The sequence below is a fragment of the Rhinolophus sinicus genome, chromosome 17 (genome assembly GCF_057876585.1).
Source record: "Rhinolophus sinicus isolate RSI-liver-muscle chromosome 17, RSI-T2T, whole genome shotgun sequence".
In the NCBI taxonomy this organism is placed as follows: Eukaryota; Metazoa; Chordata; class Mammalia; order Chiroptera; family Rhinolophidae; genus Rhinolophus; species Rhinolophus sinicus.
The window spans coordinates 62,263,799-62,275,944 of NC_142517.1; the positions used below are offsets into that span (position 1 = coordinate 62,263,799).

Genomic DNA, 12,146 nt, shown 5'->3' on the forward strand with positions numbered 1-12,146 from the left:
TTGGAGCCTTCTCATTTATGGAAAGCCCTTATGCTCTGAAGTTGCCATTTCTAGTAATTGTATGTCTGTTAACTCCTTTTGGCCTACGTATCATTTAAAATATTGTTTGCCTTTTTCACTCGGCCTATATTTTATACATTTTACATGAACATCTTCTCCCCATTTCACTTTACCCATCCCATAGAAATTATTTAATTTTATTTTTTAGTAGATAATATACATGGTTTAAGGCCAAAGGTATAGAACGCTTTACAGTTAGAGTGTCTTTCCTTCCCATCCATGTTCCACAGTCTCCCTGACCTTTCCATGGAGGTTAACAAGTATTTACAGTTGCCTGTGTCTCCTAGAGATATTCTGTATAACAAGTAAATTAATATGTACATCCTTCTTAACCCTTTTAGAAAATACGACACCGTATTAATTATACTCTTGCATTTTTAAAAAAATTCATATCTTGGGAAATCATTCCATATCAACATATGAAGTACTCCCTCATTATTTTTATGGTCTCTTATCACCTCTGCTTTGATCTGAAATTTTAGACGCCCTGAATATTCCTCTAGGCTGCTGCAGTATTCTTTTTGGGAATTCTTCCTTTAAAACTAATACAGTATTCACCTGATAGATTATATGCAAATAATCATCTCAGATTCTTTTCTTCATGTACAGAAATCCTTATTGTTATAAGTAAACAAGCTATTAAATTCTAATAAGATAATGAAATTATTTTTATCTTTATAGTTTGAATCAGCTTGGGTATTGACAAATATTGCTTCAGGAAATTCTCTTCAGACCCGGATTGTGATTCAGGCAGGAGCTGTGCCTATCTTCATAGAGTTGCTCAGCTCAGAGTTTGAAGATGTCCAGGAGCAGGTAAAAAATAAAAAAATAACAAAATAAAACGAGAAGCAGGTGAAAGAATACAAATTTTCCCTTCGGTCTTATTCAGAGCCTCAGTTTAACCACTTGACCACAACGATCTGTGGTTCATCAGAGTGTTCTAGAAATCTAAACCCAAATAGAAAATTTCAATAGGCAGAATTTCTTCTAGAAACATAAAACCGTTTTCCCTTCCAACCCTGAAATTCTTTAAGCGCTATAGATAATACTTTTTAAATCATGTAAGCTGTGACTGAGCTTTTTCTTATGGGAATCTCTAGTGTTGATTGAGTAGCAGGTGAAGACTTGCCAAGTCTATGTGTTAGACTTGCCACTTTTGTGCAGAAAAGACTTAGAAAACATGAATTTTTTATCATTGTAAACTTAACCCAATTCATAAATATAAGTCATTGCTAAACGAGAATGATTGTCTTCTACAGCTTTATTGAGGTATAATTGACCTACAATAAACTGCATATATTTAAACTTAATAAGCTTTGACATATGTGTATACCCATGAAACCATCATCACAAGCAAGATAATTAACATATCTATTACCCCCCAAAGCTCACTAAAGTTTTCTACATTTCGATTGCTCTTGAATTCTTTGTTTACTGTTTTCTTTTGTAAGCAAGCTTAAAATACATTTTTAATCAGCTGAGTAAGCCATATGAACCTCTGCTGTGTACCAAGGGCTATGTGGAATGTTACTTAGGGATGGGTTCTCTGAAGGTAAAGAATATACAGAAGAACTTGTTCCTTCCTTTAATAAGCTTCCTATCATGAGCGTGCACATGGACGCTTTATAATAGTATCTTCTTTCCCCAATCCCACAACTGTCATCTGACTCCATGATCAGTGGACTTAGGGGTGTCCATAGTTAATGTCCCTGTATGATATGTTGATTTCTACTGTACAATTTTTGTGAAGAGTTATTGTGATTTGTTGGCATCTTTTTTTTTGAAAGAGTTATGAGAGAAACTACAACCTGTCATTAATGAATAATTCTTTCACAGGCAGTCTGGGCTCTTGGCAACATTGCTGGAGATAGTACCATGTGCAGGGACTATGTGTTAGACTGCAATATTCTTCCCCCTCTTTTGCAGTAAGTTTCTTTTTTCTTTTCTGAGTAATAAAAATATGGGAAGTTTTACAGAAAGCAGTGTATCTTACTGGAAATCATTTTGGATTTCCTGGTGTTATTTTTCATTATAGACATTTTCTTACTTATTCCGATCATTTCTTCAGACATCGTGTCTAATTCCACTCCCAAAATTCGGAATTGGTTGTGTTAGAATTAATTAAACTTTATTATTCTGGAGAAAATGGTTTAGTATTTGTATTGTGCCATCCAAGAATCAATGCTCGTTATATAGTTTACCATTGTATCATCACACTTGTAGGCTATTTTCAAAGCAAAACTGCCTGACCATGACCCGGAATGCAGTATGGGCTTTGTCTAATCTCTGTAGAGGGAAAAGTCCACCTCCAGAATTTGCAAAGGTAAGGATTATGCTTCATTAAAGAGTGTAGCAGCCATTATTAATGTGAACAGAAAGAGAGAATAAAATTCTGACATTTTAAATTTTGTCAAAAATGATATTTCTAGAGAAATAGGGCTGTTTGTTGTTTGTTTTCGTTTTAATTTGGGTTAAATTTTCACTGCCCGAAAAAAGCTCTGAATTAATCTTAAAACCTAGCATTTTTTTGTTCATGGCAAAGTATGTAAAATACAAAATTTCCTAGCATTAGTACCTGTGAAAGTTCCTTTACTTCTTTGGCCTGCAATGAGTGTGTTTTGACAAGGAATGTCTGAGAACTGGTATGTATTAGACTTTGCTCTCTGAAATGATTTTCCTTGGGTTGCGACCACCTCATCAAAGTAAACTGCAAGGCCATTGTCAGGATTGCAAAAGATGGAAGTATCGCTAGGCTACTCCATCTCTGGAAGTATTAATCACCTCAAAAGTTACCAGATGTGTGCCTGGTTGCTTTCTGGAGTTTCTCGCCTCATTTCTGGCTTTTGTTCTGCTGAATTTCGTAATCATGTCATCTTCCTTTTATAGGTTTCCCCCTGCCTGAATGTGCTTTCCTGGTTGCTGTTTGTCAGTGACACTGATGTTCTGGCTGATGCCTGCTGGGCCCTCTCATATCTATCAGATGGACCCAATGATAAAATTCAAGCAGTCATTGATGCAGGAGTATGTAGAAGACTTGTGGAGCTGCTGATGTAAGTTACCTTTTAGAAAGTCTGTCTGCTCTTTTGTCCCTATATTAGTTTTCCAGCTATTGAACTCAAATATTAATACATTATACTGATTTATTGTGCTTTGGGCTTCTGTCTCTTGTTACTTGTTTATATTGATGTCAAATCTGTTTGTTTTGTGGCTTTTAAAGAGCCTCTCAGTCTTTTGCTGTTAGCAGTCCTTCAGAAACAGTTGGAAAAACGAACTATGTAATTCTAGCTCATGCTTAATGACCTGAGACAACCACTAGATAGCAAAAGGCATATTGACACTAAAAATAGTTATTCCTTATCTTCCTATCTGATTTAGAGCTTAATCTAGACTGGCGTCATATTTTGAATTTTATTTTGCTATATTTCTTTGTGATGCCTTTGATTTATGGAGTGGAAGGTTTACCAATGGCATAAATAACTTGAGACTGTATTAATCAAATTTTTAGATAGTGCTGTAGAAGAAAAAAATGAGAATGCTAACACATGAAGACATGATACAATTATAAACCATCTGAAAGTTAATTGAAGTAAGTACAAAGTAGATGCAGGGAGACATTGCCCCAAACGTGAAATGGATTAGATAAGTAGAATATACACAATACAAAACTCTGGAATTATCGTTGGGTGCAGGTCAGCAGCATAATGCTGTTGTGAATTAAAAGCAAGATGCTGCAGGAGTCAGAAGCGTTCAAAACCTGGGAAGTAATCTTTTGTATTCTTTAGTCACTAGATTACTATGTATCTTAAGCATTTATTTTTAGTCATGTGATCTTAAATGTGAAGGAACTGGTACAGTTTTAAGAAGAGTAATCAGTCTTATAAAAGGGGAGAGAAAATAGGGTTTTTAAGAAAAGTTAAAAGTAATAGTAACTTATTTAGCCTGAAATCAAGACTTAGTATTTGTCTTCAGATATATAAAGGGTTTTGTGGAGGGTTTTTTTTGACCAGTAAGTCAGCTGTGGTTTAGTAGAATGAGTTCGCTATTTGAAGTGTGAAGCCTGGCTTTTATTTTCAAGTTATTTCAACTGTTGAATATTCTCAACTCTGAAAATTACGGTTTGTAAAACTTAAAAGTGTATTAATGTTAATTACTGCTCTCCATTACCTCAGCAACATAGAAACCAAGTAAAGAGGAAATGAAAACTATGAAAGAATGAGAGGGAAACGTTGGAATCTAGGTGATGGGATACCTGGAAAAGATTATGAGGAAAGATTTGTAGTTTGTTTATTTTTGTTTTTGTTTTTTTGAAAAATACTAAATGAAGGGACAGACAGCTCTTCTGGGGGACACCAAGCATCATTGTGAGAGGGTTCCCTTAATAACCACCATAGGTACCTTTTTGCTCTAAAATCCTATCACATATTATTTGGTGTGGCTTTCAGCCCTAAGGAAAAGAGACTAAGGAAGAACTGTTGGATATAACATTTCTTTTTATGTTGCAGGCATAATGATTATAAAGTGGTTTCTCCTGCTTTGCGGGCTGTGGGAAACATTGTCACAGGTGATGATATTCAGACCCAGGTATGAATAAGTGGCATCTATTTTTTCCCTTAAAGAACAGTACATTGAACCCCATGATTATGTTTCCATTCTAGTATTGAATTCCATATTTGGAGAATTAATACTTCGTTTCATTAATATCTGTGAAAAATGTTGGCTTTAGGCAATTACTTTCAATACCTTCACTATCTCTATTTTGACCTGTTGCTTGTAGCAGTTTTGGGTTCTCCTATGGTTTAACTTAGCCTTTTGGTTAGGCACGTTTGTTTCCCCCTATTCCTTCTGCTTGAAATGGTTCTTGTGAGCATCCGAAGACGCCAGTAGCATCCTTTTTCTGTGTCTGTCATCTTCATCTCATCGTCTCTGATAGCTTCCTCCTTTTTGTACATGGTGGGTCTCTTATGTGAGGAGGATTCTGCCCTTCTAGTTCCTGATGTCACGCCATTCAACTTCTGTATCAAGTCTAGTTGTGAAGGGCGCAGCTCACTGGCACATGTGGGAATAGAACCGCCAACCCTGTTAGTTAAAGCTCGCGCTCTAACCAACTGAGCCATCTGGCCACCCCAGCCAAATATTATCTTTAATTTTTGACGTGTTTCTTTTCCAGACCACGTCTTTGGCATTTTAAAAATTGCTTTGTGACATCTTTTATTTTGTTATTTAGAAAGATTATACCTATTTAACTTAAGTTTTATTTTTTGATCTATGTTAATTTAATAGGCAAAAATGGCTTTATTTTAACTTGCATTTCTTTCATTACTTGTGAGATAATTTTCTATTCAAATTTTAGTTTCTCTTATCAATTTACATATTAAAGATAGCAACCTTCTTATCTGTTGTATTTTTCCCCTATAATTTTTTTCATTGTTTTTATGCTTGGAATGTCCTTCACTATCCCAAAACCAGCTATCTTAGTTACTGATATTTTCTTCTGTGTTATGGTTTATTTTTTTATATTAACTCTGTAAATCTATATTAATTCTTTATATGCTTAATTCTTTATAAATACCTGTATTTGCTTCTGGACTAGATTATTTACTCTGTCCAGTGATTGATTCTTGAGCCTGGCACCTGTTATTTTAATCATAACTTTATGACTTTAGTTTCTGGTAGAGTACATCTCTGTCTTCATGTGTATTTGTCTTACCTACCTCACCTTTGTAAGCTGTTTGATAACTGGGGGCATACTCTTTTTATATCCTATAAAGCACCTGGTATACTTCATTAAGTATGTATTGGTTCATTGACAAGTTATCAGAGGACTTAAAAATCTGAGATCACTTCTGAATTTCTGGCCACTTGATATATTATCCATCCAAAGACATTTTAATATTCTATAGGGATAGGGAGGTGAATAACTAGTACATTATTGTACCTTACTAAGTATGGCTTTAGTAGTTGAGAATGTGTACAATGAAATAGTTTTGGTAGTTTCAGAAACTAATTTTTATTAGCAGGAAATACTTTTTTATATGTATAAAGTTACTTGTTTCTAAAATTTTGGGAGGAGACATTAAGTTATATCTTTACCCTTACTTTTCCTAAAATAAAGTTTTTGAGTTAAAGATTTACTTACATTTGGATCAGTACAATAACTAAAAATTTTAAACTTCCTTTTAGGTAATTTTGAATTGCTCAGCTCTGCAGAGTTTATTGCACTTGCTGAGTAGCCCAAAGGAATCTATCAAAAAGGAAGCATGTTGGACAATATCTAATATCACAGCTGGAAATAGGGCACAGATCCAGGTAATCTCATAGCACCTGTCTTTTTTGTGTATTTTATTGCTAAGTAAGGTTTTTTCCAGTTTGTCTTTAAAATACATATATTTCATTATTGACTTGGAGACCACTAACTTCCAACGTTGTTGTATTTAGTAGTTCTACTTATTACTTTTTTAAATCCTACTTTAAAGAAGTTAAATCTTTTGAAACTTATACTTGGGCCTTGGTTTTTCTCTTTGCCTTTAATATTTAAGGATTTGCCAAGATCTGAGAAATAGTATCTTGAATTTTTGCAGTGTTTTATTGGACTTTATGCTAAGCAAATTACCTTTACTTTTGCAAGTGAAATATTTATTTTCTAGTGGACCCATTATTGTAATTCTTTTAATTTTTCATGAACCATTGGGAACCCATTTTTCTGCAACTGGTTATCTGCCCTTTACTTTTGTTCTTACATCAGTGGGAGAGTAACCCAAGTGGAAGACAAGCAGTGGGCCAAATGGTTCAGCATAGGCCATGAGAAAGGCTGGAACAACAGGTTGGAAAACACAAGTCTATGGGACTTTACCCAGCATTCTCATTTAAAGATGAAATTGAGGCTCAGAAAAATAAAATGATTTGCCAAAGGCACCTCTAGTAAATGATAGGACCAAGATGAAGTATCTTTCTGCTAAACTTTGCTTACTTTCTTCGTTGGTATAATGGAAAGAATTCTTAACCAGGAAAACGTGAGTTAGTCATCACCTAACAGAATGCTGTCAGGGACTGAGATTGATAGCTGTTGCAATTTATAGCATGCGTACGAGGTGATTTCAGCTGTAGTTGATTGTCTGCTACCACTAGGCTCTTATGTGGAACTTCTCAGTTTCTTGATAATAGGAAATGATGTGAACCCATTTTAGGTTCTCGAGTTAGGGAGAAACATGAAAAAAGTAATTTGAGGAAGACTACTTTAGTATTAGTATATGAAAGGGATTGCGTAAAAGTACTCTGTCCATCTAAAAGCTATTCTGTTAAACTGGGTGGGAGGTGATGTCTTGGAATAGGGTGGCGGCAGTGCTAAAGGGAAGGAAAAGGTGGACTCGGGACATTTTAAATTGAAAATGTAAGAGACATGGAGACTGATTGAATTTAGAGTATGAGGTGTGGTCAAACAATATGGTGAAAGTTTAAATAAAATAAAATTTATTACAGTAAAAGACACATTGCCATTAATCCCCCTCAAAATACTCTCCCTCATTTCAAACACTCTTATCCCGTCGTTTTTGCCACTTTCTGAAGCAGTTCTGGAAATCCTCTTTCGTGAATGTCTTTAATTGCACTGTCGTGGCTGCCTCAGTGTCATAAATCATTTTGACTTTGGACAAATGATGCCAAATCCGAGCCAGAAGTTGGTGCCAAATCCGGTGAATAAGGTGGATGAGGACACACCGTAATGTTTTTATTTGACAGAAATTACCATATACCAGAAGCTATGTGTGACGTGGAGCATTATCATGATGGAGGATGATTTACGGAACATTTTAAAACAAACCTTCTCACAACCGTAGCTCACACCTGACTGACTGCACTGAACAGGTTGAAACTTGTCACACACTGTTACTAAGGTTCAACGTGCTGCTTCCCATATTGAAGATCCCTGCCTTTCCATTGGATGGCACTCGGCAGCAGCACTCACCATATTTTTATCACAATAGACAGGCTCGGTCCCGCATCACTTCTGGTACTGCAATTTCTGTCAAATAAAAACATTACGGTGTGTCCTCATCCACCTTATTCACCAGATATGGCACCGTGCGGCTTCTGGCTCTTCCCCAAAGTCAAAATAACCTGAAAGATAAACGTTTTGAATCGATTCAGGACATCGAGGCAGCCACCACAGCACAACTAATGACACTCACGAAAGAGGACTTCCAGAACTGCTGCAGAAAGTGCCAAGAACGATGGGATAAGTGTGTTCGAAGCGAGGGAGAGTATTTTGAGGGGGATTAATGGCAATGTGTCTCTTGCTGTAATAAGTTTTTTAGTTCAACATTCACCGTAGTTTTTGATCATACCACATATGTACATACGTACTTACATGCATACATACATACAAACAAAAATAGCCTTTGTGTCCTAGAGAGGTTTGGAAGGAGACCTGATATAGAGGGTAGATGGTGTGTTTGAGGCAGTTAGCATATCTAAAGTGAGTTGTTGGCCACTCTGGGCTGGGGCTCCAGTGAGAGATGTGTACCAGAGAATTACATCACATGTCTGAGTGGGTGCTGTGCAAAACATGAAAATAACAGAGGAACAGAGAATTGAACTTTTATAATTTGTTACTGTGGTTGGGATAAAAGAGAAAACTAAGATTACAAGGTCACAGACACTAACGAGGGTATTATCAGTGATATCAAGTATAGCCAAAATGTTGGGGATAGTACGGACTTGACCCCTTCCAATTAATTTTTAACAGGTGTCATTAGTGAAGCTGGCTTGAAAATTTACTGTTAGGTTGTAAAAATAATTGCAATTTTTGCAATTATTTTTAACCTTTTAAACTATAATTACTTTTGCACCAACCTAATGGTATCATGAAAATTTTTGTAAATCTTGTAATTTCCCTTTCCATTTTTTTTTTTAATCTCAGACGGTGATAGATGCCAACATTTTTCCAGCCCTGATTAGTATATTACAAACTGCTGAGTTTCGGACAAGGAAAGAAGCAGCATGGGCCATCACAAATGCAACTTCTGGAGGATCAGCTGAACAGATCAAGTAAGTACTAGCCAGGTGGTATCTTATAAATCAAAGGAAAAAAACATTGTGTCTACCAATTAAGAATGCTCAATTCTAGCCTGTTGGAAGATGTTCTCCGTTTTATAATTAGACTCAAATACTATAGAAGGTGCCAAAAAAATGTATATACATTTTTAAGAAGGAAAACTGTATTAGAATTGTAATACTCAATATATACTGATAACAAAAGATGAATACAGGTCACGTTTGACTTCTGCAATTACAAGAGCTGCTCAAAGTGGTTACCATCAACATCCAGACACTTCTGATTACAGCAAACTACTGCTTGAGCAACATTGACCAAAGTGTCTACTTGTATACATTTTTTTGGCACCTCCTGTATATATTTAATTCCTTCTATCTTTCCCATTTCTTTCTTTCTTTTTTTTTTTTTTTTAAAGATTTTATTGGGGTTGGGGAACAGGACTTTATTGGGGAACAGTGTGTACTTCCAGGCCTTTTTTCCAAGTCAAGCCGTTGTCCCTTCAATCTCAGCTGCGGAGGGTGCTGTTCAGCTTCAAGTTGTTCTTTCAGTCTTAGTTGTGGAGGGCACAGCTCAGCTCCAGGTCCAGTTGCCATTGCCAGTTGCAGGGTTGTGGGAGTTGAACCGGCAACCTTGTGGTTGAGAGGATGCGCTCCAACCAACTGAGCCATCTGGGAGCTCAGCGGCAGCTCAGCTCAAGGTGCTGTGTTCAATTTTAGTTGCAGGGGGCGCTGCCCACCATCCCTTGCGGGAGTCGAGGAATTGAACTGGCAACCTTGTGGTTGAGAGCCCACGCTCCAACCAACTGAGCCATCTGGGAGGCAGCTCAGCTCAAGGTGTCGTGTTCAACCTTGGTTGCAGGGGGTGGAGCCCACCATCCTTTGCGGGACTCGAGGAGTTGAACCAGCAACCTTGTGGTTGAGAGCCCACTGGCCCATGTGGGAATCGAACCGGCAGCCTTCAGAGCTAGGAGCATGGAGCTCCAACCGCCTGAGCCACCGGGCCAGCCCATCTCTTTCCCATTTCTTCTTGCTGAAAGTAATTCTGGGAAGTGAGAACTAAGGCATAGTTGAGATTTGAGGCAATATAAATATTTACAGGGGTGGCTGCAGCCTGCTGTATGGCTGCTTGGTCAGAAACATCTTGTGTAATCTAGAAGGTTACTTGTAGAATCCTTAGTTCAACTTTAATAGCTAACTCTTGCTATTTCTAATTTAGATCTCTTAATACTGGAATTGGACCATACTTGAAAGAGAGGTATATCTTAGAATAAAGTGCCAAGTTCAATAGAGACTCCTAAAGTACTATGGTATTCAGTAAATAAAGTGAGAAATAATGGATTAGCTTGAGACTTAAATGGCCTCTTGGGTAGCAGTTTATCTCAATGGCTAGAGAAGGCATAAATATGGATAGGAATCAATTTCTCCAAGAAACATCATGTAATTAAATGCTAAATCAAGAACATCCAGTATTTCAGATAGGAAAAAAAAGAGTAATAATGAGGAGAAAAATTGAACCCAGACTCTTTACTTGTCTTAACTTATTTTATGGGAATTCAGGTGAGGGGAAAGGGTTTTGTTGTTGTTGTTGTTTTTAATTGGGGAAGGGGAACAGGACTTTATCGGGGAACAGTGTGTACTTCCGGGACTTTTCCAAGTCAAGTAGTTCTTTCAATCTTAGTTTTGGAGGACGCAGCTCAGCTCCAGGTCCAGTAGCCATTGTTAGTTGCAGGGGGCGCAGCTCACCATGGTTGAGAGCTTGCGCTCCGGCAGCCCCATTGCCCAGAGCTCGTGCTCTAACCAACTGAACCACCCATCCACCCCGGAAAAGGGTTTTGAATGAGTGTTAAAGCATCAGCCCCTTCCTCACATGTAATATCAGGAAAACAGCTACGTCTCATATTCTTACTTTGTGGGTTAAATATAGACACCCAACCAATGCTAATTTTTAGTGTTGGGAAGTTAAAAATGAAGGTAGAGTAATCCTAAAATTTCAGAAATTGGTCACGTACAGAAGATAAGAGGTATTTACCTGAAATAATAAAATTGTAAATAGGTTAACATGTCCAGTAGCTATTTTGGTAAAGTTCATTGACAGGACTTCAAGGAAGACTTCAGGTTGTCTTCAGAAGCATGTTTGTATGAGAATAGGTCTTTTTCAACCTCCAAGATTCTGGTTCTGGGGTATAGCAGGTCCTTGAATAACATTTCATTATAATAACACAGAAACTTAATTCTTGTTTTTGTCAGTTACCCTATGATAAAATTGGTTTTGCCTAAAGTCGCAGAACCTATGGACAAACATTAAGGCCTCACTTAATATACGTACTATGATTGTAAGTTCCACCACTAGATGGCAGTAATGTACAGTAATATAGAAGTTATTTAAAACTGTTGCTAGGTTTTATGTTCAAATTCAGATTTATATTGTCTGTACATTATATGCCAGATATGTTTTCTCAATTGAAATGGTTAAACTGTATACATACATTTTAAAAACATTTCTAAAACACTGGTATATGTCAGCAGGTAGTATTGGGTATTTTGCTCTGTTAGAGAAGAGTAGAATGGCTACTATCCCTTTTAAACATACAGCATAGCTGTTTATAATAATTAAGTTAAATATCAAAATCCCAGCAGTTTCTTCTTAACAAGATGAAGAGTTTACTTGGAAGATTATGACAAAAATATTACAGTCCAAATTATAAAAAGTAAACTGACTTTATCTGCTCATTCTGGTTGAGGAGACAAGATTTAAATGCAAGATTCCATTAGAATAATTTAGAAAATATCCATAATCCTAGGTTAAATATAATCAAATGCTAATACATACTCTTGTTCATAAGAATGAGGAATAAAGAATGTTGGCTGGAATTAGAGGAAGTTTCATGAAAGATATGAAACTTGCCATGTGGGTAGATATTTGGCAGTTTTAGAGAGAGAATAGCATGAGGAGAAGTGTGAGGGAATATACACAGTAAATGTTACTGGAAGAGGCAAATCAATCTTGCTATAGGTTATTTTTTTTTATTAGTTTCAGG

General features: G+C 36.6%; 1 protein-coding gene across 1 annotated transcript in view; it reads left to right on the forward strand.

Annotated features, from left to right (window-relative positions):
• The window catches only part of KPNA1 (karyopherin subunit alpha 1), a 57,801-nt gene that overhangs the window by 35,993 nt on the left and 9,662 nt on the right, over window positions 1-12,146 (forward strand). Inside the window, exons 6-12 of the mRNA XM_019714016.3 lie at window positions 742-873; window positions 1,897-1,985; window positions 2,284-2,383; window positions 2,947-3,110; window positions 4,563-4,641; window positions 6,241-6,366; window positions 8,975-9,102. Of these exons, the coding sequence (XP_019569575.2) occupies window positions 742-873; window positions 1,897-1,985; window positions 2,284-2,383; window positions 2,947-3,110; window positions 4,563-4,641; window positions 6,241-6,366; window positions 8,975-9,102 (818 nt within the window). The remainder of the gene's footprint in view (window positions 1-741; window positions 874-1,896; window positions 1,986-2,283; window positions 2,384-2,946; window positions 3,111-4,562; window positions 4,642-6,240; window positions 6,367-8,974; window positions 9,103-12,146) is intronic.